Here is a 27291-nt window from a genome sequence, read left to right on the forward strand (position 1 = left end):
ACGAGGAGGATTGAGCCGGGCTCATTGGACGAGAGACCGGCAACTTTGGCCCAAGCCTTCATGGTCAGCCCGGCAACTGCAACGGTTGGTCGCCCAGTCACTCCCTCTGTCGGTGCTTATGACTTAGTGGGCCAAAGTCCATTAACCCCAAGGTATGACCAGTTGGCGATTGTGAGATTGTGCGATGAGGACATGCGCAGAATCGGTGTAGAGGTGGCAAAAGGAATAAATATCTGGCTGGCGAAGAGTGAGAGGACGAAGAATGAGAGGATGAAGAGTGAGAGGATGAAGAGTGAGAGGATGAAGAGTGAGAGGGTGAAGAGGGCAAAAACGGGAGGCATTCTGAAGAGCCAGATGGGAGGCAAGAAGAAAGTACATTTCGACCAAGCATCATCATCATCATCATCATCTTCGGAGAGAAATCTTGGTGTATCTGGCGATGCGTTTTCTTCCCTCTCCTCGTCCGATTCATCGTCGATGACTAACAACTTAGCAGCGAAACAATCGGGCGCGTGGCAATGCTGTAACATGTTGAACAAGAAGCAACCCAGTAAGCCTATCGCACAATCCGTCCCACTGTCTATTACACCACCGTCTCTTACACCTACACCAGCCGTGAAGAAAGGCTCGGCAAATACTGGTACGACTCTCAAGCTACATAAGGCAGTATCAACAACTGATTGTGAACCGTTTAGAGCTACCAAATCTATAGCACATCCCGGATATGTCCCCGGATATGTCCCACCCCAACATAACCACTTATACCAGAATGAACACCCAAAAGCGGATGACGACGAAAATCGAACCTGGACAATGCTGAAACTCTTCGGGAATAATTGTTGCAGCTACACTCCCAGCGCACTGAGCGACAAACAACGAGCGGAAGATGCTTTAAGGACCCGAGCTCAATTAGGCATAATAAGATTTGACGCCAAAACGCAATTAGTCGATAATTTGGTAAAAAACAATGTTCCCCAAAACATCAATTGGTTTTGGTAATTAATTAACTAGCTAAGAATGCTTCGTAACAGACTGCTTGCTATGTAATAAACGACCGGCGGTTGATAGTCATTTTGAATTTTGGTTCAGTGTTATGACCAAATCTTCGCGCGTGTTTGCAACAAACACACGCGGTTCATGATTCCATCCAAGATAAAAGTTTGCCAGTCCGGCGGGCCGAGTGGTAGTGGTGGTGGTAGTTGTTGTGCTGCCTCCGTTGCTGTCTTTTTCCTTGACGCCTGGTTCCACTGATTTGGGCTTGGCTCTCGGCTTTTCTAATTCACTTGCCATCGGCACTGACAAAGCATCAAATCCTTTCCCAATCCCTTCCTTGAGGCACAGCCAGTTGCGGGTGATAGCGTGCGTCCACTCATCTCGTATTGTTGTTGATGGCGCGCATAGAGTCACTGTGCTGCCCAGGTATCGGAATGAAAAGCAAGAAGGCAGCGCTAGAGAAACCTCCAGCGGCAATTCAATCGAAGCCAAAGGCCACGAATCCACCAAGACGCCGTCCTGGAAAACCGCCAAGGAGGAATGACTGAGTTCTCCAGTTTGCGATGGTATCTCGTTCACTCCCAATATGATGTCATCATGGAATGGAACATATTTAAGTAACGAAGACTGAGGAAATCGCTCTGCTCACGCTGGTGATGTGCTTCCCATTATGATGTGCTTCCCATTATGATGTACATACGTTGGTAATGTTACAATAGGGGTTATCAACCACTATATTTTCAATGTCAGCTTGCTGATCTAATCATAGGAATTTCATGTCCCACAAACCACCCCCCCCCCCTGATCGTCGTCCTTCGGAGTGTGGCCAGGAACAATGGGTGTCCTCCGCTGATAGTGGGTGTTTCCGAACTCACTTAACGCTTGCCGCCTCTGGAAGTCGGCCAGTAACAATGCAGTTCCACTAGTACATCGCGTTTTCAAAGCAGCATATAGCTCTGCTAACACGGCGGCTGTGCGTTCCTTGTCGACACCGGTACTGCTCTTAGACGCACTAACAGCTTGTTGAGAACCCACTACGAAACATTCGTCTGGAGGACGTACAGGGAGGACGTACAGGGAGGACGTACAGGGAGGACGTACAGCCCGCACGCAGAGTGGATGATATATGGCGTATCACAGCCTCGACTTACCATTCAGGTTATACAAGCTTGTCTCAAGGTCTTTTTTATCGGCTGTGTACGATCGAAGGTAATTCTCCAAATTGTTCTGGACTTCTCTGATCGTGTCCGTAGTAATGCCCCAGTTGTCCAACGGCGGCTCATCCGGTCCAATGTTCGAGGAACGAAATAGGTCGACCGCTTTGGCCTTTTCTTCGTCGCCAGCGAAGTCTTCACCTGGCGCACTGTCATCAGGTCCTTCCGACTCTTGGAGACTTGGGGCCTCTCCTTGACCAACAGGATCGGAATCTTCTGTCAGAAAGATAGGTTGGAAACTCGAGCGGAAGTCTCCGTCGTTCCCGCTCAGCAGTGGGTCGTTCCCGCTCAGCAGTGTGTCGTCAGATAGTTCGTGTAGCATTCGTATGCCTGCAGTGAAGCCGTTGCAATGCATATAGTGCAATGAATAGGTCAAGGCAGTGAAGAGGGGCGGACATGAAGAGGGACGACACCGGAACAGATTGCAACCTTCGGGGCAGATACCGTCTGTGTTACCCGAGGCGTCCGTCTGTGTTATTCGAGGTGTCTGTTTGTGTGCGATACCACTAGTGACAGCGAGCAGAATGAATATAGTAGATTGCATTAGCGAAAAATGAGGGTGCTGGCAGGCGTGGTATTGATGAGCCTAGTGCACGGCGAAAGTGCCGTAACGGACGTCGCAGCGGACGCCGACGTCAACCAGGCGCAAGCATCCGGCGTGGAAGCGTTCTCCTTGGAAGACCCCGGCGTCCAAGGGTCCGCTGCGAATGTATCCTCTGAGTCGGCAGCTGCGGCAGTGGTGGTGGTAGACAGCGGCGATGGTCAGCAGCCATTTGTGGTGGAGGACATGGACTACCCAGGCGCCGACGCAGGAGTTTTGGTGGACATGCCTCGTGCTGCCGTGGGGACCTTGCCAGGTTACGACGTGGAGATTATACGACGGAACGAGGCCGAGGATGCTTGGCCGGTGCAAGAGATGGCGCCCTATTATGAGTGGGCAGTGGCGCAGCTTCGGGGCAACCGATACGCCTTACCAGAACCTGACGTGCAACAACTCGAACGACTCAACCAAATTCTCCACGATACCGTGGCAGAACTTAGACGTCTGGGGGATGCAGATGTCGCCAGTGCCGCTGATACCTCACTCGACGCCATTGCCGGTGCCCCTGTTAACGGACTCACCCTTGACTCCGAGTCACTCAACAATCTCATCACCACCGTATCCGGCTCCCTCTCCCATGTGGCACAAGCCGCCGGACAGGTCGTAGGAGTCACCACCACTCAAGCCGCGCCCGTCAACCAGGCTGTCCTCGGCCTCCTCAACATTCTACAGGGCTTCCAGAAACTGGCCATCGCAGTTGGAAGCATACCCCTCAGCACCGACACCCAAGTCTAAACCTTACAGGCGACCCCCCCCTTCCCCCTTCCCCCTTCCCCCGCCGAAGATGACCCCCCCCCCCTTCCCCCGGCGGAAAAGGTGATACCCCAAACATCTGGTGGTTGATTGTGTCGGAGGTCAAAGCAGTTTTTATGGGTGACAGTTTGGATGAGTCTTGGGGCGTGTCGACTGTGTCGAGTGAGGTTTCAGGGAGCGAAGAATGGTTCGGGGTGGATAAGCAATTATGGGAGATAGTACCCTGCGATTCGGTCGAGGCAGTGGACTCGGTCGAAGCGGTGGATTCGGAGCCTGAGTGGTCGCCCAAGTCGGGTGAGGAGGAGGAGTCGGTGCCCTCGAGTGCGTTTCCACCCGACTCCGATGAGTGTCTGAACGACTCCTCGTCCTTCGCTGTGAGTCTCTCCGACGTCAGCATCGGCCAAATCCACTCAGACATCGGGTCCGCCGTGTTACTCAGCGGTTCTGCTCTGTTCGACCGACACCCAGAAGACCTCCCTTGGGGCAGTCCCTCCGCCGAGTCTGGCGGCATGCATAGCTCCATCCGCTTCTCCCAACGTCTCTCCTCTAGCTCGCGAGAACGCTCGACTCGTCCGGTCTCTGAACGAAGTGGCTCCAAGCCCAGTGAATCAAGACAGAGCGAATCCAGGCCCAGTGGGTCAAGGCCCAGTGGGTCAAGGCCCAGTGGGTCAAGGCCCAGTGGGTCAAGACCCAGTGAGTCAAGACCCAGCGAGTCAAGACCCAGTGAGTCAAGACCCAGCGAGTCAAGACCCAGCGAGTCAAGGTATAGTGGATCAAGACGGAGTGACTCAAGACCTAGTGAATCAAGACCGAGTGAATCGAAATATAGTGAGTCCAGACGAAATGGGTCCAGACCGCACCAGGATAGCGAAGAGGGGAGATTGGATGGGGCAGAACTGTTTAGAAACAGCGTGCCGGAACTAAATGATGAAGACCTGCAGCTGGCAGTGCAGGCCGAATTGAAGACGCCTTCTGTGGCGGAGCAGTCATGGGCACCGACGAAGCCGTTTGTGCCGCGGTTGCAGCACGCGGTGCACGGGTCGAGGATCCCGCGTTCGCGACCACGGAAGTCGGCGGACGCCGGCGCGGGGGCGGAGGCGGAATCGAACGCGGGGGTGGCAGGCTCGGAGGCGCTTGAGCGGGAGCCTGCACAGAGGTCTTTGTCCAATTCACCAAGGGGCCGAGGGTCAGTGAAGAGTCGAGGCGGCTACGTCCCTGAGGAGGAGGAGGATGACGACGACGACTCGTCGGATGAGAAGACCATTGGCGTAGTCGAGCAGAAAAATTTCAGCGACACTGATGATCTGGCCGGACTCACCCCGGAGGTGTTCCACGATAGCTACGGCACTCGTGACAGCTACGGCGGGCGGCTGGCGTCGACGAACAAGCCGCTGAGTACTCAACAGAACTCCTATTTTTCCCAATCGGAGTCGGGTCCGGAAGACCTGGCCATAGGGGGCATAGCCGACGAGCACGGAAAGCTAAAGTTGTTTGGGGGTCTTTCGGAAACAGAGGACGACAATGACGACGTGGTGTTGTGTTACCGGCCTGCTAACTACTCTATCTCTCGACTCCAAGACATTGCGTGTAATGATGCGGGTTGGTTCTCCACTATTGGCGACCGCCCCTGTCCTATAATCCGTGCGCGTTTGCATAGACACCACACTACTGGTCGCACGTTGATGTTTACAGTGCCGCGGCCAATCTATTCCAAGATGCTTTCTTGGGGTCATTACGAGTGCGAAGTAACATTGGAGAGACGTGTTCGAGTTCGCAAACGAGTGCTCTGGATACCCTCTATCGACGAACCAGGGAGCTACATCATCAACCTTTGTTGCTATATTATGTTTATTGCTCTGATTTACGACCTTACCACAGTCATGTACATGCTATGCAAAAGACTATTTTCGGACGTATGGTATGTGTCCGCCTTACTCGTTATTCAGGCGCTCGCAGACTTAAGCCCCTACCTCATGGCGAAAACGCGCTCCTTTGGCGTCGTCTTCGCCCTCTACGTCCTGGTCTGTGGTATGTTCGCGTGCACCAAGCTCGGCATTTTTGCGTATCTCGTTTCCCTGCTAGTGAAATCCGGAAAAAGCGAACACAATGCGCCAAGCGTAACCATGCGTGCCGTGCGTTCGGAGGCATTTGATACACGACTGACTGGTGATCGACTGAACAGTTATACACGACCGACTGGCAGCAGCCAGGTTTTGTTAGGCTTGCCCAGCAGGCGCCAAATACTGACTGGCTTCAGGAATTTGAATGCCGACATTTATAATCGGCAAGATGATGGTGACAGCCGCCTGGCAAGCACCATCACCGTGAAGGGTGCTGACAACAGTGCTTCAGACGGGCAGCACATGACTCAGTTTTCAATATGCATTTGTCTTGCTATGGGATTCCTCAGTTTCTTGGTTACTTTGCTCAACGTTGCAGCATGCCTTGTCCTCAAACAATTGTTTCGTTTGGAAGAACGACTAATCCGTATGGTGACTCTTCATCAAAAAACCTCTCGAAGACTTTCGACAGCACCCTTCGAACTCTGGTGCGCGGGACTCTTTCCCATACCCCCTCCCCAGCGAGCCACATCGCCGTAGATCATCAATTAGCTCAAGCCATTTTCGCCCCCCATCTTCTCCAAAACTCGGCTCTTTATCCAACCAGGTACAACAGGTACTGGTTTCCTATCCGTCATCTAAAAATACATTCATCATATAATATAAATAAATATTCATCATACAATATTCATCATATATTCGAATATTGTGTACGCTATTCTGTCCATGTCAATTCCACACGTTACATTACGTGTGTGCTCGCGTGTGTGTTCCAACTACGTACGTCATCTTTGTAAGAATCTGCTTGATCGACAGACTCGAAGTGGTGGTAAATCTTGCCGTCCCTCCACAAGCCGTAGCTAACGTCCCCGTCTGGAAAGGTGTAATAAACAAATCCATGACGTAGATTATTCTTCCACTGACCCCTGTAGCATCCGCCGCTGTTGAACCTGTGTTCGCCGAAACCTTCCCGTGCGCCGTTGACCCATCGACCAACGTACCGCTGGCCATCTGGCCACGTTTGAATCCCCCAGCCGTGTTGTAACCCGTTATTCCATTGACCAATGAATTCTTCACCGTTTGACCACCGAAATATTCCCCATCCATGAAACTTTCCATGGTCAAATTGTCCCTCATACGTCGCTCCTGACGCCATCGTGTAGATCCCACGACCTTGTTTGTGATTCTCTCTAAGAAACAAAAGTTAGCATCGTGGCAGACATAGCACCATGGCAGACATAGCACCATGGCAGACATAGCACCATGGCAGACATAGCACCATGGCAGACATAGCACCATGGCAGGTATCAGTTCTCATACTCATAAGGTCCTTGATAGCAAGATCCATCATTGTAGGTCACCACGGCAGGGCCATGCCTTAGGCCGTTCTTATGAGATCCCTGAAACCTTGGATACGTTCCTGTAGATCCCATAGCAGATTGTCCCGCGAAAAAAAGATAAATTCGCTTAAAGCAGAGCGGAGGAATAAAGCATGGTTATCTCTTTATCTTCCCCCCCCCCCACGGGAACCCCCCTTCGAGGACCCCCTGCCATTATACCTAGCGGATTATTCCTACGCGGATGATACCTATGGCACTCTCATCTTAACGGGCTCTCCTACCAAGAGATCTCATAGCATGAGATCCCCATGGACCTATGGCACCTAGATGCTTGGCACCTAGATACTTGGCACCTAGATACTTGGCACCTAGATACCTGGTCATCTAGATACCTTGGCACCTAGATATGTGCGCTACTTGATTTTATTAGGAAGGTCGTTTTCGTTGGCAGTGGCTGGCTCAGCACCGTTGTTTTTCTGTTTGAGATTTTCAATCTCTTCGGGAGTGAGAGGATCAGTAACAAGCCAGGTAGGGAGAGCAGGTGCCTCAGGCTCATGAACCCCATTATCTCTTTTATATGCATCGGCGCTCTCAGTGTTCTGGAACCATTCAGTTCTCCGTCCTTCATGCCATAGACCGAATCGCATTTCACCATTGGGGTTTTTGAAGATGCCAAATCCATGCTGCTTTCCATCCTTCCATTGACCACGATATACCTTCCCGTTAACCCAGTAGAACTCTCCATAACCCTCCTTCTTATCGTGGTCATATTGACCCTTATAAGTCCTCCCATCCGGCCAGTGGAAGATACCGTAACCATGCATACGATTTGCAACCCACTGTCCCGAATATACACGACCGTCTCTCCAGCAGTAACGGCCCCAGCCGTGGATCTCGTTATTCGATAACTCTCCATCATAACAAGAACCATCTGGCCACCAGAAACGACCGCGCCCTTCCTTATTACCATCACTGCAACAAGCTAGGGGTAGGAAAAGAAAGGTGGAGGGGGGGGGGGGGGGGAGGGTAAGAAGTAACTTACACATAGCTTCCCTCAAAGTATGAGCCGTCGGCCCAGGTTTCCTTAGCTTGGCCGTGCTGCACGTCATCCTTCCAGTGACCCTCATATTTGGAACCATCCTTATGATGAAGTACACCGTATCCGTTGGCCTTGCTGTTCTCCCAGACCCCTTCATAACGGTCGCCATCCACATGTTGGAACACGCCCTTACCGCATGTTTCCCCGTCCTTCCACTCTCCGTCGTAGTAGGCTCCATCCTGCCATACCTGCTTGCCTTTGCCGTGCTTCTTGCGTCCTTTCCATTGACCAGTATATGTAATCCCATTGACGAGTTGAACCGTCGGCCGATCAACAATAGTTGCGTTCGGGTCGTCGGCCACCCCCTTCAACTGAGAGTCAGCGGCATCAGCAGCCATGATGTAACCCGGCCGAACCACCTGAGAATTGGCGGCATTCGATTGCTGCGCCTGCTAAAGGGGACAACATTACGCGTCACGCCTCGCCTAGGCATAACCGAGCTAAAACGCCCGAGCTAAAACGCCCGAGCTAAAACGCCCGAGCTAAAACGCCTGTATAAAGGCGCTACATTTCTGCGTTGACCCGTGTACTTCTAGTGGGAGCCTCAAGACGTGCTCCAGTGACGCGAACGCCGCGCTTACCTTTCTCTTTTGAGGCAACTGTACATAATCGTCCCCAGCCGCCGAGTCAGTCGTATACGACCGTCTCGCTTTGACAGTGCTGTCTTTACTTTGGGCGCAGCCCATCTTTCGAAAATCTAAATTTAAACAAGCACACACGTGTGTGCTATTTATTGATGTAGAATGCTAGCCCTGGTTTTTGTCTCTCTGATTGTCTCCGTGAATGCTTTAAGCAACCCAAAACTAGGCAGCGATGGCACTATGTACGGCATGATTTTTGGCTAACAGTTGTTGACTTAGTTTTGTGCCCCAAGCTGAGGCAAACCTCAACCAGCTCGAGGCTGAGTTGTTACCCGGTGATGCGTCCGGTTCTCAAACTGAAAAGCTGAAGCAAGCACAGAACATCTTCGTAAGACCTCGCTTGGCTCTCAAATGAACCTTCGCCAGGAAGATGTGACCAGAATTGACGAGTCTACTGTCGACCAGTCGGCTGCGAATCCGTCTGCAATTGAGCCGTCCACTCTTGAGCCGCCGATGGCTGAGCCAGCGGTAGTGGAGACGACTGACGATTCGTTCTCGGGAACGCCTGATGGCAGCAGTTCAGTGGCAGTCGACGACTCAAAGGTGTCTGAGGCCGTGGAGCAGATGACGAATGCAGAGGAGGAAAGCAGCGTGTCGAATCCGATGTTTCATTACAAGGGAGAGCTGACTGTGGATCCCAAGAGTGGAGAGGTGCTGGATATTCACAAGGCTGACGTAAGTTGTCCCAACCCTCCAGACAACCAAGGACCCAACCAAGATAGCTGATCCTCAAGACGGCTGAGATAGATGGGCAAATAGATAGATGCTTACATAGTGACTACCTAGGCAAATTGGTCCTGTTGTAGTCTACATCTTCGTCCGGCGGGGGATTGGAAACGGCTGCGGCTTCCTCCGCCGCAGCTGCCATAGCTGCAGTCAATTCCGACGCCGCCGATCCTGATGGTGAGTTGAGGGCGGCCGGGTTAGAGGACCCCGAGTTGGAAGACTCCCAGTTGGCCGAAGCGGCAGCGATCGGTCTTGATACTGATGGGCAGACGATTCAGCGAAGTCCAACAGTGGGCACATTGTCGACTGACGGCGAGTCCAAGAAAGACACCGTCGCCTTCGGGCACCAGGATCTGGAACACGTGCCGAGGGCCGACGTTACCGGCGCTAGTCGTCAACCTGTACGACCACACAAAGTAAAGTCCGACCACAGTACTGTCGGCCAAACCATCCAGACTCATTCGGCAGTCAGTAGGGGCTTGGTCCCTGTTACGCGCCTCTCTGGATCCGAGGCACACGAGACGCCGCACTCCGCCAAGTCGATCACCCAACAGCTGAATTCCGGATTCACTTCCGGCCAGGCTACCTCGACCGACTCCGAGACGGACGCGAACGTGATGGCCCAGGACGCGACCGGGTCCCTTCGTGACGGCGAGGACTCGGCCGGGTCCATTCTTGGCAACAAGTCCCTTCTTGGCAGCTCGCTACTCGAACAGGGCGACAGTGTGTCCGTTTCCGGCAGTACAGTGGCAGATGGCAGCCCCGTGGCCGCTGACAGTTCAGTGACCGCTGGCACCACGTTCGGGACTTCTACAACTGTTGCAGGCGACCACGGCTCGTCGGACCACGGCTCGTCGGACATGCCTGTGGACGGAAGCGCCAGTCGGCAGGAGATAGTGCCAGCCGGTACGGCCGCGACGGCGGAAAAGATCCTACCTGCGGGCGAGGGGGTAAGTCAGGGTGCAGTCACGGCGGTCGCTCCCAGTGCAAACGAACACACAGCCAGCGGCGGGAGTGCGAAGCATCCCGTGCAGGCGAGTGGCAGCTTACCGTATCCGGCAGTACGGCCTGCAGCGGCTTACACCGCCGGGACGGCCGGCTCCGTTGGGTTTGACACGAGTCAAACCCGTACGGAGACCGGCAGGGGCGGAGCGTCGTATGCAGTAATAGCTCCGGCTGCCACCGCAGGTGTAGACAAGAATCGGACACCTGAAGCCGGCTTCACCTCCGGTACGGCCGGGTCTGTGGGCTGGGTGGATCAAAGTAGTGAAGCCTACGGCGCGGGAACCTCCGGCGTTACGGGACAGCTGGTGGCGAACAGGGACGCAACATATCCTGTTACTGTCCCACGAGCGGCTGCTGCTTCAAATAGAGATCGCACCGCTGGAGCGGGGTACACGTCTGGTACTGTGGAGTCCGTTGGTTGGGCCAACGAGGACCAAGGAGGTGGAGGCCGAGGCGCTGCGGGGTCTACAACCCCGGGGTCGTATCCTGTTACAGTCCCAAGAGCTGCTGCTTCAGGAGCGGCTGCCTCAGGAGCGGCGGCTGCCTCGGACCAAGGTCGAGCCCCTGCAGCTGGGTACTCTTCCGGTGCTGTGGAGTCTGTTGGGTGGGCCGACGAGGAGCCGCCGGCTGAGTCGGAGACCGCTCCAGCTCCGGCACCTGCGCCCCGTTCGGCCATGGTAGCCCGGGCAGGCGTCTCTGGGGCGACCATGGATGCAGTGGATTGGGCGGATGAGGAGGAGAGAGAGCCATCCCGCGCACCTTTTCATCCGATCGCGGGCACCCTCCAAGTCTTCACTGAAACAGACGACGCCGGGGACACTAAGTCGTTGGTGTTCGACCCGGAGGAGCTAGCGGAGCCTGAATCGGAGACTGTGGCCGAGGCCGAGCCCGAGGCTCCGAAGGTTGAAAAGCGCGCCGCACAAGCACTGTCGCTGATGCCGGAACCCGAGGACGAACCGGACGCGGCGTGTCCGATGCCCGCACGCGACGAGGCTGTCCCGGCGGAGCCTGAGGGTGTGACGGAGCCTGAAGTCTTAAAGGCGGCCGCGACCCCGGCATTATCGCCAGCGCCAGCCCCCGTGGTTGCAGCCACACCCCGCAGTGCGGCAGCACCACCGGCTGGTGATGTCGAAGGGGGACACGCGGAGGGAGGCCGGGCCGAGGGTGGGCACTCGACTGCTAACGGCCAAGGCGGCAAAGCGAAAGTGGGCGACATCTCCATCAACGTCAATGGTGGCGGGAGCGGCGACTGCGGTGGCGACTGCGGCTGTGCGTGCTATCCCGAGTGCTGCGAAGATGACGACGACGACGTGTCGGACGACGACGTGTCGGACGACAACGTGTCGGACGTCGACAGCGAGGACTTTGGGGAATCACACCAGCGGCGGCGGAACCAGGAACTGGTCGACGAATACGACGAGGATGATGAAGATGATTACGAAGAAGATTAGCCAGCGAAGTACTCCCATCAGACTGGTGACCGTCTGAGTGGAAGGTTTGGTAACTAGTTGAAAACTAGCCAAGTAGTTGATCGATGTAGACAGTTGGCCAGCTCTCAACTAGTTGGTTACCAAGCATTTTTGAGCCGCGCGATTTAGTTCTTTGCGAACCATGTGTTGGGGCTCACACAGGCCCCTATAAACGACCACGCCCTGTGACGTTCCGGGCCCGCCAGGTGAGGTGATGCCGCCCGCCAGGTGCCGCCCGCCAGGTGCCGCCCGCCAGGTGCCGCCCGCCAGGTGATTTTTTATGTTACCGAGATTTGTAATAAATGATGTGATAGCCCCGGTATCAGAAGTTGATGAGTTATGTGAAGCTTCAGTGGAGAGCATTTCGTTGGTGTTGAAGAGTTTGGCCCGACTCAGTTCAGTGAGCCCGAACCCTTGGCTCGTTCAAGCGGCGGTGGATTTGGCTTGTGCGAAGTATGTGAAAGAGTTGGACGAAGTGTGTCACAGTCTTGTTCATGAGTTGGAGAAGACGGAAAAAGCTCTCAGTCGAAAACTGTGTCATCCGACAGCTACACTTCGACAGGACGAACCCACTACGGCCTTGGGGTGGTACGCCAAGTGCCTGGTGGCCCAGTGGCGACAGACATTGCGCGATGTCGCAAAATCGCACGATGCCGAACTCTTCGCCAAGAGCACGGAAGCAATCAGAAAACACAAAATGGTACCCACCCTACCCCTGTCTCTTGCACGTCAAACATGTCAACTCACTTTAGGCTTGGATAAAGGAACACGGCACCTGCAAATAAGAACGAATCAAAGAACGAACCACCCAGGGCCCTCGTCTGCACTTGGAACTTCCTGGGAAAAAGTTTAGCCATGCACCCTGTGCGTGACTTCGTTTTGAACGCTGCCTCTCAGCACTTACAAGAACTAAAGTCCTCTTTCTCCCGAACGGGTCAGGTTACAGACTCCTATTGGTGCGCTCCACGCTTCCTTTCTTTCGACCTGTCCGGCCGGTCTGGTGCAGTTCCGCGTGTCGTCGTCGTTGTTTCCCAATTGGTCGCCATCTGGTCGCCGCTTCGCAACCGGCCGCCGTTTCGGGGTTGGCCGTCATCCCGGAACCGGCCTCTTCGTTGCGCTTTACCCTGAGTTCTACTGGGAACTTGGTCTGTGAACTTGGTCTGTGAACTTGGTCTGGGAACTTGGTCTGTGAACTTGGTCTGTGAACTTGGTCTGTGAACTTGGTCTGGGAACTTGGTCTGGTATATAATCGTAAAGCCCCGTTCAGGCTTTCTCATTAAGTAACCGGAAATGGGCTCGCCGTTGAGCCGTGAATGCCTCAGCGCTCTTATATATGAACTCCCTATACGCAGAACTGCCTTGAGTGCTCTCCCACACCGCCAGAAAAGCGGGATAAGGCTCATCGTAGATCTGGTAGTAGTTCTGCATCCAAATCGGGAGTAAGCAAATGGGAAGTAAAACAAAGTCTTTGGGTGGAGTAATGAACATAGTGGGGGTGGGGGTGGGGTGGGAGGTGTTCCTTACGGGGAGGGAATAGGCGAGGCTGAAGCCATGTTTTATATACATGTCGATGGCCGCCTTATTGTAGTCAACCACATGTAGATACAACATCTGCAGGATCGGGAGGATGAAAGGATGATCACAACAAGGGGAGGGGGGGGGGAGGTTTACAGCTTTTCGACTTCTAATAGCTTGTTGTTTTATATGATTAAGAATATACTTGGCAATGCCTTTACCTCGGAATTCCTCAGTTACTCCTAATGTGACAATATATCCAATATTACTTTTCAAATCCAGCTTCTGCCGCGAGTGCAAAGCCTCATACCGCATTCCTACAAACTTCTCGAGCTCTGATGATATGGCCCTTATATCCTCATCGACAAACTGGGATGTCTTGTATGTGAGTAAGCGAACGATGTCTTCTTCGAGTATAATTGTGTTATATGATAGGACCCCAAGTCCTGCTATAAAGTCTTGAGGTGCTTGCGGTCTCCAAAAATGGCTTAGATATTGATAGATACTATTTACTTGACTCTCATTACATGTTCTATAACAAACTGCAACAGTCTCAAACTTTCCATTCTGAAGATTATCGTAATATTCATGAGGATAGGTTATAGGAAACCATTCTCCATGCAAGCTTTCTAACACCATCCTATCAGAAGGACCTACAGGCCTCGAGTAAAACTCTGGCCCGATTATCTCCCCATTCGTCGAATCAATAAGAAAGCACGACCTATATGCAGCATCTCGATCCAAGTTATATCGTAACCGACTGTTTAATGCTACCCTATTATTGGGAGGTAGGGCCGACGAGCCATTCTTTTGTGAAAACACCATTTACAACCTCACGGAATAAAAAAAGACGCAGTTCGAACTGACTAATAGATCATGAATTACAAAAATCAGACATGTACAAACAAATGTAGATATGTCCAGACAAGTGTAGATACATCCAGACAAGTGTAGATACATCCAGACAAGTGTAGATATGTAACTCCTTTGATCCCCAGTTCGATCCCCAGTTCGGTCGATCTATGCAGCTCGCTCAAGAATAAATACACGCTTCCCCATTGCACTTGGCTATCTCTCGAATGAGTTGGCAAGTGGGATAAGGTGCCTTATATATTCCTTGAATCATCTCCTTATATTTGTCATGTTCCCATATTCTCGCTGTCCAAATGGGCAGCAGATGTATATAAGTGTCTCCTTTTGTATAACTATGTTGATGGTATCTCTCCCTCCAGAAATGGCAGCTAAGCATATGACAGAAGCCTTCTTCCATATCATAAGCCGTGGTGCCAGGTAGCGGTTCTCCAAGCTTATACTTTTGTCGATATAGGAAGATCCATGCGTGGCCCAACTCATGAATAAGACTACCAACCATCCTCCAGAACGGCAGTCCGGGTCGTAACTGGATGCACTCTATAGTTCCATAGTCATAAGGACCGACTTCACTCGAGGCGTTGGGCATAGGAACCGGGAATCTCTGGGTCGGACTTATTAAGGACGGTGAGCCTCTTGATGGAGACTCCATAGCCCAAGGAGAACTCCTTACTCCGGCCCTTTCTTTAACATCAAGGTTCTCCGTTAACGACTCATTCGTTAACTTGCTAATCACAGGCCCAGCGCGGGTATATTTCTTGGTGATTGTGGACGCCATTCTTACATACGCTGCATTAACGCCAGGTGGCGGCACGGGCTCGAACTTGGCGAATGTGATGCAGATCTCGTGTTGGTGCTTAACCATGTAGTCGTCAAAGGTGATCCCCTTCTTCGTCGTCCAATTCAGAGCAGCTTCCACCACTCGGTCGAGCTGCTTCTGAGTAGTGACTACGTCGGCCGTAGAGCAGACAGCGCACAGCGGGTTGCCCAAAGACGTGACCTGAGAGACGGGCACTGCACAGGATATACATTCTCGGCGCAAAGAAGACACGGTCTGCCTTGTCCGGCGTTCTCCACAGCAGCCACGGCAGCTGCCGATCCCTACCATCCCGATAAGATATAAAAATATCTCATTCTGGCCCGGCCGGCCGTTAGACGCTTCTGGCCGTTAGACGCTTCTGGCAGGAGGAGGATCGTCTGCTAGAAGCGTTTAACGGGCAAGGAGTTGGACTTCCTTGCCCGCAATATCATATCACTCGCTGCTTTAGTACATTTGGTAGTCCTCCAGATTACTCACCTTCGAGATCACTTACCCTCGCTTGTTGCGGAAGCAAGCTTTTGATTTTAAAGAAAAAAACGGGACTCACAATATGGTAAGCACAGTCAGACACAGTCAAACTAAGCACCGTCCCACCTATGCTCATCGACCCACCTGTGGCCCGCCCTGCATTCGTTCACCTATTACCTTTAGCAAAGTCCTGTAAAAGGGGTCTATCGATCACCAGAAGAGCGTGAAAGAGAAAATTTGAGAGTGAGGGCCAAGTATGCCCAACGAGCGCATCAGAGGAAGGTGGAATTGTATTTCAAAGCTTTGGATATTGTGAGACAAAAAGAACAGTGCACAGACAGGCAACTCACTTTCTCTGTGAAATACGCATCGCAAGTAATACCACCACCCGGCAGCACCACCACCCGGCAGCATCACCACCCGGCAGCACCACCACCGGGTCACCCCGGCGTTTGAAACCCTCAATATGTTAGTATGGTGAGAGAGTAGTGCTTGTCGGAGATATCCCAATATTGGGCAACTGGATAGCTGCGAACGGAGTGCCGATGAATTGGAACGAAGGGTGTAATTGGTCAGTCACCCTTACTGTGCCTTACAGCACACATACCTTGCACTACAAGTACGTGGTCGTCACGGATGGTGCCGAAACAAACCGCGGCGTGAAGTGGGAATGGGGAAACAACCACAGAGTAAGTATGTTGTGGGTAGGCCACTGTGGGTAGGCCACTGTGGGTAGGCTACTGTGGGTGGGTGCGTACCCTCGGTATGCCATCGTGGGTGTGTGCATCAAGGTACGTTCGTTTTGCAGCTCGAGATCGGGGAGGGCGACGCCAGCCCGTGTAATATAACTGACGAGTGGGGTGCGGGAACATCACCAGCCTAAGAGGCTGAATGGACCAAGTCGCAGCGACTGGTGTCGCAGGCGACTGGTGTCGTAATGGCTCAGTCGTAATGGCTCAGTCGTAATGGCTCAGTCGTAATGGCTCAGTCGTAATGGCTCAGGAATGTATCCCACAGAAAGTGGAACCAGCAAGGGGGGGGAGGAGGACATGCTTGGTCCAAGTCACTGCCAAGTTCTGCGATCCGTCCGATGCCTTCATGGAAGTTTTTAGTCGGCCGAGTTAAGGGCGTGTGGGCTGAGCCAAGTGTGTGGAGTAAAGTGGACTGAGTCGTCGTACCTCCCTCTGTCCAAATGAGATCCGATCATAATGTGCTGGTCTTCTAGTCCCGCCACAATGTTGGTGGCATGCCTGCCTGCCTGCCTGCCTGGTGAGGACCGACCTCGCGCAGCTGAATTAGGCTGCTCAATTTTTACGGACAACACTGAACACCTCAAGGAGTGAAGGAGACCAAAGACTATTCGGGGACCAAAGACTGTTTGGGGGCAACCTGAAGATGAGACCCAATCAAACTCTGGACAAGCCGAGCGAGAGCCCAGCGGCGGCCGAGAGTTCGATTTATTTTTCCGGTTAAGTTGCGATGACATCCGGGCAGTATCACCCAGTGGAGCTAGAAGGTAAGTAATACACGCACACACGCACACACGACACAAGGAGCTTGCACGCGTATCTTGATGATTAACGGGAGTAGAGTTGTGTATGATTTTCAACGCTGTGTTTGTTGGTAGAGAAGTGGGCGCAGGTATGGGAGGCTGCGAAGCCGGGTAAGGGTGACGAGAGGTCTGTGAAGGAGAAGTTCTCTATGGTGATGCCGCCTCCGAACGTGACCGGTACTTTACATTTGGGTCATACGATGATGGCGGCGATTGAGGACACGATTGTGCGTTACCAGAAGATGCGGGGTCGGGAAGTATGTTGGGTGCCTGGACTGGACCATGCGGGTATTGCGACGCAGTCGGTTGTGGAGCGTCAGTTGTTGAAGACGGGTGTGTCTCGACATGACCTGGGTCGTGAGGAATTTGTGGGGAAAGTGTGGGAGTGGAAGGAGGAGAAGGGGGGTCGTATTTTGTACCAATTGAGGAGATTAGGTTGTTCCTGTGATTGGGATCGTGAAGCCTTTACATTTTCGAAGCCGATGACTGAGGCGGTAACGGAGGCGTTTGTGCGTTTGCATGAGAAGGGATTGGTTTACCGGGATGTGCGGCTTGTGTCTTGGTGTCCTTATTTGAACACGGCTTTGAGTGACATCGAAGTGGAAACGGATGAATTTGATAAACCAGACCGTGTGCGCGTGCCGGGCTACGACAAGACTGTGGAAGTTGGCTGTTTATGGCAGTTCAAGTACCAATTGAAGGATGACCCTACAAGATTCATAGAAGTGGCTACATCCCGACCGGAAACGATGCTTGGTGATGTGGCCGTGGCAGTCAATCCGAATGACGTCCGGTACAAAGATTTGGTCGGCAAAGAGCTTATACACCCGTTCATTCAGGACCGCCGATTAGTCGTGGTGGCTGACGAACACTGCGACCCAGAGTTCGGTACGGGTGCTGTAAAAATTACACCTGCTCACGACAAGAATGACTTTGAGGTTGGTAAGAGACACAACTTGGAGAACATCACCGTTTTCACACTCGACGGCCGGATCAATGAAGAGGGTGGTGACTTCGCGGGGATGCACCGATTTGAAGCGCGTGTGGCCATTGAGAAGAGACTGATGGAGCTTGGTTTGTTTGTTGAGAAAATCAAGAACCCTAAGAAGATGGCTATTCCCCGATGTTCGAGATCTGGTGATATTATTGAGTACATGCTCCTACCACAATGGTACATTAATTGCGAAGGTATGGCCAAACGTGCCGCTGATGCATGTAGGACGGGCGAATTGCGTATTTTACCGGACGGTAGTGAGAAACAATGGTACCATTGGTTAGATAACACCCATGATTGGTGTGTGTCTCGTCAACTCTGGTGGGGTCATCGTATTCCGGCGTATCGTGTTGTCTGTGAAGGTTTGTCGCAAGATCACTGGATCGTAGCACGTTCTGCAGAGGCCGCCCGGGAACAGGCGGAACAGTATTTAAAGAGGGTCTCGGAAAGAACTGACCTGAAATTCACATTGGAACAGGACCAGGATGTGTTGGATACATGGTTCTCCTCAGGCTTGTTCCCCTTCTCGGTCTACGGCTGGCCTAATGACACGACATCCTTATCCAAGTTCTTCCCAACCGACTTGCTCGAGACTGGCAGCGACATTCTGTTCTTCTGGGTAGCCAGAATGGTGATGCTGAGTCTAGAGTTAATGAATCAACTCCCCTTCTCCACTGTGTTCCTACATCCAATGGTTCGGGATTCACATGGGAAGAAAATGAGTAAGTCCACCGGTAACGTGGTTGATCCCGTGGACGTAATTCATGGTATTACCCTCAAGAAAATGGCTGAGGGAGTTAAAGATTCTAATTTAAAGGATTCTGAGATAAAAAGAGCACTTGACGCTCTAAGCAAAGACTTCCCCAACGGTATCGAAGAATGTGGTGCAGACGCATTGCGGTATGGTATGCTCTCATATCTTAAAGGTGGCCGTTCTGTGAACCTTGATATAAACCGAATTGTAGGGTATCGTCATTTCTGTAATAAGGTATGGAATGCGACTAAATTTGCAATGTCTTATCTTGACGGGATCCCAGAAGAGGAATTATTGAGTAATCGAGAGTCAACTAACTTTGCCGATAAGTGGATATTGCATCGATGCAATGTCATGATACGGAACACTACAGAGGCATATGAATCCTATTCATTCTTTGATGCTGTTAATGAAACATACTCTTTCTTCTTGTACGACTTTTGTGATGTCTATCTGGAGCTGGTTAAGCCACGTTTCCAGCAACAACAATTGGACAAAGAAGATGCCGCCAGAACCCTCTTCCATTGCTTGGATAACGTCCTCAAAATGCTGCATCCTATGATGCCGTTTATCACCGAAGAGAGCTGGAACCAGCTTCATAACCGTCTACATGACAACATGTCCAAGGACAACATGTCTAACGACAACATGTCCAACGACAACATGTCTAACGACAACATGTCCAAGGACCAGGTTGTGGACCTTCTTATCAACCAGCCACTACCTTTAAGCCATAACAAGTATAACTCTACCGAGAGCGAAAGGCAGATGAATTACTTCCTTAACACTGTGAAAGCTTTCCGAAGTATGTTGGCCCAGTTTGAAGTGCCTCCCAAGAACAAATTGGAAGCATTCGTGAAGCTCGGCGAGGAGACCAGGTTCATGGCAAATCGACTGGACGCCGTCACATCGTTAGCGAAGCTGGCAAGCTGTACCGTGGTCGAGACAATGTCAGACAGCCACGTATCTGACGTCACAGTAGACGGAATAGTAGTAGCTTTAAATCCAGCGGGTTCAATTGATTTCAAGAAAGTATTGGTAAAACTCAACAAACGACGAGGACAATTAGAGAAATTGCTGGAAGGTATTTGTAAGAAAATGACCATGCCTGATTACCAAACAAAGGTTCCCCATGAAGTACAAGAACAGAACAAACAAAAGCTAGAGGCACACGAAACTGAAAAGAACGAACTGGATGTCGCCATTAGTATTGCTTCCAAGTTTGTGTAAACATAACACTTACTTCTCGGGCAGTATACTTCTCGGGCAGTATTTATGTTTACACAGAGGGTCTTTTTTTCCTGTGGTAAAACTGACTGGCTGTGGTAAAACTGACTGGCTGTGTGATAAAATGAATGAAGTTAACCTTGTCAATTACCTGCTACCAATGTCTTCAGATATTTCTCTTATCGATAATGACACCATCAATGGCGAGCGGATGCTGAATAGCTTAGAGTTACTTTATACCAAAACCTCGGCACCTGCGGAGCCTGAAACAAAAATGCATGGCAGTTCTCCCCCTAAAGGACCTTCATTGTTACGACGGATTTGTGGAGAACTTAAGAAGCGACCAATAATCTTGGTTCCGTCACAAGATACGCACTGGAATCAAGGCTGCATTGACATACGAAATTTCAAGTCCATTCTCGCTAGTCCCGTCTGTCCAATTCAAGACAGTATGAACACACACGTGTGTGTGAACACTATGTCAACATACACGTGTGTGTGAACACACACGTGTGTTAACATGTTGATTATTTTAGGTGACGAAATGAGGCTGACAGCTATGCTGAATATCAAAGGGAATCCGGTGAAGATATGTGTGCTACCTTTGTCACAAATTGTCAAATTCCGAGATCAAGACTGGGAGTATGTTATCAGCGTAATTTTAACAGGAGCGGATTGGGAATGGAATCAAATAGGAGGCGCTTTTCTTGATGGCAAGTTGCGAAACAATATAAAGTAAGAATTAACAAACCACTACCACGGTAACAAGATATTGTATCATTGCTTTAATTTAAGACTATGGTTCATCAAAGAATCTGAAGCCTCGATACCGAAATTCATACAGACAGAATCGGAGAGAATCAATATCCTCAACTGCGGTAGAGATACCACCCACGCGTCAGACGTAAGACCAGAAACACCAAACCGGGGAAAAAAACACACGCCCATAGGTGTGTTTGAAGAAACATATCTGTGGGAGAGAAGAAGGTGTGGCCGGGAAATAGTACGCGGGGTGAGGGGAGAAATCTGCCTTTCCTTAGTTTTGGATGAACATGACGGAGCACTTGTGCTCGCGATATGAAGCGGATGACAATATGGATTTCTGAATGCAATTTAAGCGTCAGACCCGAGACAATAGGTGGAGACAGCAGATGCAGGAGACATAACGTCACAATCCCCGGCAGGAAATTATAAAAAAAAATTGGGGTAGGAAAGAGGAAGGAAGTTCTTGCGTACGAAGTGTTCCTACACATGGAAGCAAGAGGGAAGGTCTGAGATGCTATTCTTCATTAGAGATATTGGTTTGCGAGTAGCAAATGGCTGTCGAACAGAAAGGAGCTTCTTCGGAAGACTGAAAATGACAAGCTGGCACGTACATCTCGATTGAGTCAGATTTCCTACACCCGCACGTACGAGCGGGACAACTCAATTCAGACTACTACTTGCCTACCCCCCACCCAAATATGTCAAGACGTATTCGGCGGCAGCACCATATGCCACTGCCACTGCCACTGTGGAGGTGCCCCTGCCACTGTGGAGGTACGTTAACGCAAGCAATCCGTTGTCGGCCCTGGACTTCCTGTTGGGACCTGTTCTGTGCAACTGGCAGGAAGAATCCATTAAGAGCGCACACGGTAAATTTAGAACGTTGTTATTGTAAGTCATCTCGTAGCGTAAGAAGTGCAATAGCACATGAAGCTATGGACAAGGTCCTCGTGCCATTCGCTGAAAGAGCGATGTTTAAGGCTGCTAGGAGGAGATGCTTGCGTCTCCTTTGACTTGCAATTACATTCATCGATTGAGTGTCATGTGACTAACGGAGAGGGATTCTCTGGTAAATCAATGAGGCCTGTACATTAGCAACGTTTTTAAATGCTGAACTTGCTGAGAATCTTGTTCCGCATTAATCTGAAAATCTACGACTTACATATTGCCCTGACTTACATAATGCCCTGACTTACATAATGCCCTGACTTACGTAATGCCCTGCACGTAAAAGCCCTAGCCTGGGGAGTTCGTTTGGGGAGTTCGTTTGGGGAGTTCTTATTCTTTTGTCCGGGACCACGGATTGTCGCGGATTTTTCATGCAGGTGGAAAAACGTGTTCGATGGGGTAGTAAACGTGTTCGTAGTGCTGTGTTTTCGGGGTGCGTGTGGAGAGAGGGATTGTTGGGTTGGATATTGTTGGGGTCGTGATGGTGGGGTGCTTTTCACGGCGAGTATAAAGTGTGCGAATATTAAGTTGGGGTGCGTGTAAAACCTCGCACCATGAATGGAACGAGACAGGTTCGGAAAGGAACCAGCAAGCTCGCGTCAGTGAGCATGTTGGCGGCCTTGTCCGTAGGTTGGTTGGCACTAATGCCTGCTATTTTGATTGCGGCGACATCGATCGAACAAGTATTAACCAACCAAGACTTCCCGGTGTTGCTTGAGCGATTTCTTGCGGTGACCGCACCGGCTTTGTCGATATCAGCGATGAGTGCTCCCCTGCTGATGTGCTACAGGGCGGTGAAGAGCGGGAACCCGAACCATGGCCTACAATGGCCGTTGTTTATTTCCTTTGGGGTATCATGTTGTCTAGGTGTTGCCTACGGCTTGCGTCAAGACGTCTACGCCATCGTAGCCTCTTCCGCCGTGGGCGCTTTGGTGCAGATGATTTCACTCGGCTGTGTCTACGGACTTGGAGAAGGACCCCACCGCTCCTCGGCATATCTCTTCGATCGAGTTGCCATGTGCCTCCCGCGCGGTTACCGGTCCATCCGGCTCGCCTTCCATTGGCTGCTATACACCGTACTCGTTGGAACATGCGTGGCCGCCCTCATGTTCTTCGCCTACGCTATCCCTCTCCATACCGCACTCGGACCTATTTACAGTCTCACCTGCGTCCTGCCATATCTTGCCACCTTCATCACACTACCCAGAGACATCGCCTCCTACCGAGAATGGGCTGCCCTCCCACTCAACGCCGCAGGCAAAAGAGAAGGACCCAAAGGCGTAGACCTTACAACCCTAGCCACAATGCAAGTCAACAACGCCCTCTGGTTCTGGTATGGCTTCCTTATCAAAGACTCGGTAAGCTAACTCACTTGCCGTACAACCTGAATAAGAAGTCTACTACCCGAACGGATCGTCCGGTCCGATGCCTCATCGTCACTCGCACACACTCATCATATTTTTGTCCTGTAGGCTGTGCTTACTTCTTCGACATTTTCGTTTATCGCTGCTGCTGTGCAAATCGTCGTGTACCTATGTCCTGTGATTGACTTGCCATGGAAAGGCTCAATGATACGTTTGGACCCTGCCTACATGTTCCTTGGCGAAGGTTGTTTGGATAAGAAAGGCGGTATAGGACCCCGACAGAGCTCAGACGCGCGCAATTTTATAGGTACGCCCAACTCACTCAGCTCCTTGCGAGCTTGACACCGCGGGGCTCACCAGCCCTTGTCCCCCGGACCAGCAGGAACACTCCCAAACACTTCCTCGAGCTTGCCGTCCACACGGTTCGTCATTTAGGACTAGAGCTGACTAACCGCGAGAGTCTAAGTCAATCTGCTTTGCCGTACTTTACCCTGTCGGAAAACCGGGCAGTTGTCCCCACACTGGTCACAGAAGTGGATCCGTACACGGAAGGGAATTCACATTCCTACGCCCACGACAACTCGCAGCCGTACGCTTCTTGGGGCCTATGGCAAAGTGTGTCAACCAACACTGCGGGTCCCAGCCCCATGGACGACGCCAATCTCGAGTGCATTGTCTAGCGAATGGAGTGCGAACACCGCAGCCAGATCACACACCTGCGGGTAAACACAGTGTGTGCAGACACTGCACGGACATGGCCCCAACGCTTAACGCGAACCACTACGTTTTACCCGCGCCCGAATGCTAGCGCACCCTTGCGCGCGCCCGAATGCTAGCGCACCCTTGCGCGCGCCCGAATGCTCGCTGCTCAATTTGTCAGACCACTCACGAGGTGTCACTGAGAAGTTCACAACACTGGTGTTACACAAGGGGACTGTGAATAAACCTACTGCCTCCCGCACTCCTCACCAATTTTTCGAGAGCCAGTGGTCACTCAGTCAAACTGTTGTAGCCCCCCCCCCATTTGTTAATGTGCACGCTCGGGAATTGACAATGGTACTTATGAACTAACACCCGTGCTATTCATGATCGTTCATACTTCATCCGTATGTCCGTCGAATGGTATCGTGTAAACTCAGCACGTACGTAAACTCAGTACGCACATAAACTCAGTACGTACGTGAGCTGAGTAAACAAAAGTCAGTACAAAGAGCATAGTGTTGTTTCCGCAACCGTCAGAAGGTTATTGTGATGCCATGAGTAACAAGCGGGGCCTTCGTTGTTCAACAAACTTAGATGCAGAAAGCTTGGAGGAGTGAGGACAGACAAGCTGCCATGGAGGGTGACTAATCTATCTCGATCGCAGGATCGAGGCCTTCCGGGGTAATTTATGGGAATGGGTTCTGACATTACTTCATCGGCGAAGTCGGAGGACAATTTGCCGTTCAGAGATGCAGCGATACTCTCCGTCTGAAATAGGATTATTATTCAGAGTGATTGTGTCGTACTTTTCTAATGTTAAAATGCTTGCACAAAGCGTCCACAGTGACGGCTTCCAGCTCCAATGCTTGGATCTTGTCTAGTATATCGGAATCCAGCTTACTATAATCAGCATCATTATTGGTTTCAGCATCATCATCATCATCAGCATCGTTGGTTTCAGACAGTTCATGGGAAGTCACTTCACTAGAAATATTATTGGACGAGAGTTCGGAAGACAGTTCATGGGATGTGCTACCCTCGCGATGGGGGTTTGTGCAAGACAGAATTCTTTCGAATGCTTTTGTAGAATGACAATAGACACTGAGACAGGGATTTTGAGATGAAGTGAGTAGATCATTATAAGAATCTTCTAGTTCGAACTCATAGTCATGAATTAGATCTTGGAAATTGATTGGTAGGTATGGTCTGACTGGTTGAGTTATATCACACCAATCATTGCATAGTGTATTGAAATCCAACTTAGGGAACGTTGGTTGATCATATCGACTTCTTAAATATAGATCATGAGCAACATTTAATTGTATGTCAGGATAGATGTTCATAAGCTCTCGCCAAACTTCTCTGGCATCTCCTCCTAGATAAGTAGTCACCCGGATAGCAGTAATTACGGTGCGATACAAAAAAGGGATAGACAAGTCCTCCCTATGAGTGTGGCCGTTTGTATTGCCAGTGTCATTGCCGTAAGTACTTTCTGTGGCTACTGCCTGTAAGCTGGAGGGTCGACTGTTGTTGATTTTGGACAAGAAGAGCAGGAAATTTTTGGTAGAGAATGTTGGCACTAGTAGCAGTAGCTTGACAATAACATATCTAAATTTAATGAGGTCTTGAATACGATTAGCAGACAATGTAGTGAATAAGGACAGCTTGATGTAAGACAATAAAATTCTGTCGAGGAGCAAAACGGGGTCGTCGGTGGTTGAATTTATATTTTTTTTCAAATACGTTTGCTCGAGTGTGCACCTTGTATTCTTCATCGTCAGAGCTTCCAACCAGTCTAATGAAGAGTGGTAAATTGAAATACTACCTCTCAGCTTCTGTATGTACGAGGAATAGGAATATTGAAACCTTTTAGATAATGACCAATCAAGAAGTAATGCTAAACCTAGAGAAATCTCATTTGACGCGTCATCATTGATGAATAGAAGTCCCAGCAACTCCCTACTAGGGTATATATGTTTCTTGATATTGGATACAGGCTCCGTAGGAAGCGTTGCAGGTTCCGTAGGAAGCGTTGCGTATTCTTTTAGTTGTCTAAGAATACGACTAAAATCAGGCAATAGAAACCTTTTCATTTTAACGGTACGTAACCATGTATATTCTACCATGCTTTCATTCATGCTTTCATACATGCTTTCATTCACAGGTAATAATTTAATAGATTTATGTTTGATCACATAAATTCGCTCGAAAGGTTTAAAACGAAATTCGAATAAATCCGCCATGGTTCGATCGATGTTATATCTTTCATAAATTTCAAACTCATCCACAACATCATATCCTTCAAAGATTTCACATCCATGTGGAATTACACCATGACGAACACAGTAGTGCAATATACTATGGTACACATACGGACTTCTATGAGGATCTAAGCAAGAACGGATTCTCTCATTCTTGATACCAGATAACCACAATCTAAATTGCTCGTTCAAAGTAATACCAAAACCAGACCACCGTACCCCTTCATGATGGTCTCCTTCGCTACCATCAACTTCCCGACGATCACCAAGATGATTTAGCTTCACTAAAAACTCTAGTCCCATGTCATCACACACAATCAAATAATTATACCATCGACCATCTCTATATTCAAGGGCCAGCCATTGCTCCCAAGCTTGTGATTTACAATATACCACAAGCGGTATGTCAAGACGATTCTTCGTGGCTATAAGCATACTATTCAGAAACCTAATCGTAAAATACCTAGGGTGCTATACCCAAGGTGTTGTACCCAAGGTGTTGTACTCAAGGTGTTGTACCCAAGGTGTTGTACCCAAGGTGTTGTACCCAAGGTGTTGTACCCAAGGTGTGACTGCTTACGTATTAGCAGTGTGCATCTTAACAGAATTATCCAGTATTTTTAGTTCCAACCATCCTCGATCAAACCCGAGTGTCTCTCCCAATGTTAATGTTGGTCTTAGAAAGTCAGCTCTTCCTTCCTAACTAGATGATGTTCTAGCCATTTTTATTCGGGGGGATAAGGTGAAGCATTACTTTGTGTAGAGATAATTTCAAACTCAGAGGATCAACTGGTAGCCCATGAAACAAAAACTCCGTGTCATCATTATCCAAACTTTTCTTTACGAGATCCACTAGATTTTCAAAGGTGTTCGCTACAGTAAAATCTTCTATACTATAATACATTGTTTTTAAAATTTAGACACCATGGGATGGGTTCAACCTGGAAGATGGATGGATAGTAAGGACGTATACATAATTCCACCTCATCCAACTTCCTCTACTAAACATCTATTCAACCTTATGCCCTACGTTTCCTAATGCCCTACGTTTCCTAATGCCCTACGTTTCCTAATGCCCTACGTTTCTTAATGCCCTACGTTTCCTAATGCCCTACGTTTCCTAATGCCCTACGTTTCTTAATGCCCTACG

At 50.4% G+C, this 27291-nt stretch overlaps 15 protein-coding genes across 15 annotated transcripts; 9 read left to right on the forward strand and 6 right to left on the reverse strand.

The window, feature by feature from the left end:
- Positions 1-60: 60 nt before the first annotated feature.
- On the forward strand, positions 61-999 carry GNI_067210 (hypothetical protein; the record flags this gene model as incomplete). Its single annotated transcript, XM_011131876.1, has 1 exon — positions 61-999. One exon carries the CDS (start codon positions 61-63, stop codon positions 997-999), a length of 939 nt encoding a protein of 312 aa, XP_011130178.1.
- Positions 1000-2127: 1128 nt separating this feature from the next.
- GNI_067220 (hypothetical protein) lies at positions 2128-2751 on the reverse strand (the record flags this gene model as incomplete). The annotated part of the gene is made up of 1 exon (XM_011131877.1): positions 2128-2751. One exon carries the CDS (start codon positions 2749-2751, stop codon positions 2128-2130), a length of 624 nt encoding a protein of 207 aa, XP_011130179.1.
- A 9-nt stretch (positions 2752-2760) lies between these two features.
- Positions 2761-3543, forward strand: GNI_067230 (hypothetical protein; the record flags this gene model as incomplete). The annotated part of the gene is made up of 1 exon (XM_011131878.1): positions 2761-3543. One exon carries the CDS (start codon positions 2761-2763, stop codon positions 3541-3543), a length of 783 nt encoding a protein of 260 aa, XP_011130180.1.
- Positions 3544-3677: 134 nt separating this feature from the next.
- Positions 3678-6161, forward strand: GNI_067240 (putative transmembrane protein; the record flags this gene model as incomplete). The annotated part of the gene is made up of 3 exons (XM_011131879.1): positions 3678-4098; positions 4179-4254; positions 4400-6161. The coding sequence occupies 3 exons, from the start codon at positions 3678-3680 to the stop codon at positions 6159-6161; spliced, it is 2259 nt and encodes a 752-aa protein (XP_011130181.1).
- An 8-nt stretch (positions 6162-6169) lies between these two features.
- On the reverse strand, positions 6170-7054 carry GNI_067250 (MORN repeat protein; the record flags this gene model as incomplete). Its single annotated transcript, XM_011131880.1, has 3 exons — positions 6170-6259; positions 6406-6811; positions 6942-7054. 3 exons carry the CDS (start codon positions 7052-7054, stop codon positions 6170-6172), a joined length of 609 nt encoding a protein of 202 aa, XP_011130182.1.
- Positions 7055-7374: 320 nt separating this feature from the next.
- On the reverse strand, positions 7375-8398 carry GNI_067260 (putative MORN repeat protein; the record flags this gene model as incomplete). The annotated part of the gene is made up of 2 exons (XM_011131881.1): positions 7375-7933; positions 8004-8398. 2 exons carry the CDS (start codon positions 8396-8398, stop codon positions 7375-7377), a joined length of 954 nt encoding a protein of 317 aa, XP_011130183.1.
- A 654-nt stretch (positions 8399-9052) lies between these two features.
- GNI_067270 (hypothetical protein) lies at positions 9053-11883 on the forward strand (the record flags this gene model as incomplete). The annotated part of the gene is made up of 2 exons (XM_011131882.1): positions 9053-9376; positions 9508-11883. 2 exons carry the CDS (start codon positions 9053-9055, stop codon positions 11881-11883), a joined length of 2700 nt encoding a protein of 899 aa, XP_011130184.1.
- Positions 11884-12181: 298 nt separating this feature from the next.
- On the forward strand, positions 12182-12686 carry GNI_067280 (hypothetical protein; the record flags this gene model as incomplete). The annotated part of the gene is made up of 2 exons (XM_011131883.1): positions 12182-12601; positions 12654-12686. 2 exons carry the CDS (start codon positions 12182-12184, stop codon positions 12684-12686), a joined length of 453 nt encoding a protein of 150 aa, XP_011130185.1.
- Positions 12687-13164: 478 nt separating this feature from the next.
- Positions 13165-14241, reverse strand: GNI_067290 (GNAT family acetyltransferase; the record flags this gene model as incomplete). Its single annotated transcript, XM_011131884.1, has 1 exon — positions 13165-14241. The coding sequence occupies one exon, from the start codon at positions 14239-14241 to the stop codon at positions 13165-13167; it is 1077 nt and encodes a 358-aa protein (XP_011130186.1).
- A 208-nt stretch (positions 14242-14449) lies between these two features.
- Positions 14450-15394, reverse strand: GNI_067300 (hypothetical protein; the record flags this gene model as incomplete). The annotated part of the gene is made up of 2 exons (XM_011131885.1): positions 14450-15286; positions 15392-15394. 2 exons carry the CDS (start codon positions 15392-15394, stop codon positions 14450-14452), a joined length of 840 nt encoding a protein of 279 aa, XP_011130187.1.
- Positions 15395-15656: 262 nt separating this feature from the next.
- GNI_067310 (starch-binding domain protein) lies at positions 15657-16457 on the forward strand (the record flags this gene model as incomplete). Its single annotated transcript, XM_011131886.1, has 4 exons — positions 15657-15659; positions 15758-15949; positions 16048-16263; positions 16383-16457. 4 exons carry the CDS (start codon positions 15657-15659, stop codon positions 16455-16457), a joined length of 486 nt encoding a protein of 161 aa, XP_011130188.1.
- A 596-nt stretch (positions 16458-17053) lies between these two features.
- On the forward strand, positions 17054-20104 carry GNI_067320 (valyl-tRNA synthetase; the record flags this gene model as incomplete). Its single annotated transcript, XM_011131887.1, has 2 exons — positions 17054-17090; positions 17202-20104. 2 exons carry the CDS (start codon positions 17054-17056, stop codon positions 20102-20104), a joined length of 2940 nt encoding a protein of 979 aa, XP_011130189.1.
- Positions 20105-20225: 121 nt separating this feature from the next.
- On the forward strand, positions 20226-21207 carry GNI_067330 (hypothetical protein; the record flags this gene model as incomplete). The annotated part of the gene is made up of 4 exons (XM_011131888.1): positions 20226-20550; positions 20638-20836; positions 20897-21005; positions 21142-21207. 4 exons carry the CDS (start codon positions 20226-20228, stop codon positions 21205-21207), a joined length of 699 nt encoding a protein of 232 aa, XP_011130190.1.
- A 1161-nt stretch (positions 21208-22368) lies between these two features.
- GNI_067340 (sugar efflux transporter for intercellular exchange protein) lies at positions 22369-23858 on the forward strand (the record flags this gene model as incomplete). Its single annotated transcript, XM_011131889.1, has 3 exons — positions 22369-23172; positions 23287-23485; positions 23614-23858. 3 exons carry the CDS (start codon positions 22369-22371, stop codon positions 23856-23858), a joined length of 1248 nt encoding a protein of 415 aa, XP_011130191.1.
- Positions 23859-24378: 520 nt separating this feature from the next.
- GNI_067350 (hypothetical protein) lies at positions 24379-27045 on the reverse strand (the record flags this gene model as incomplete). The annotated part of the gene is made up of 4 exons (XM_011131890.1): positions 24379-24648; positions 24687-26577; positions 26722-26797; positions 26919-27045. 4 exons carry the CDS (start codon positions 27043-27045, stop codon positions 24379-24381), a joined length of 2364 nt encoding a protein of 787 aa, XP_011130192.1.
- Positions 27046-27291: the final 246 nt, after the last annotated feature.

Source organism: Gregarina niphandrodes (assembly GCF_000223845.1).
Source record: "Gregarina niphandrodes unplaced genomic scaffold scaffold00011, whole genome shotgun sequence".
Classification (NCBI taxonomy): Eukaryota; Apicomplexa; class Conoidasida; order Eugregarinorida; family Gregarinidae; genus Gregarina; species Gregarina niphandrodes.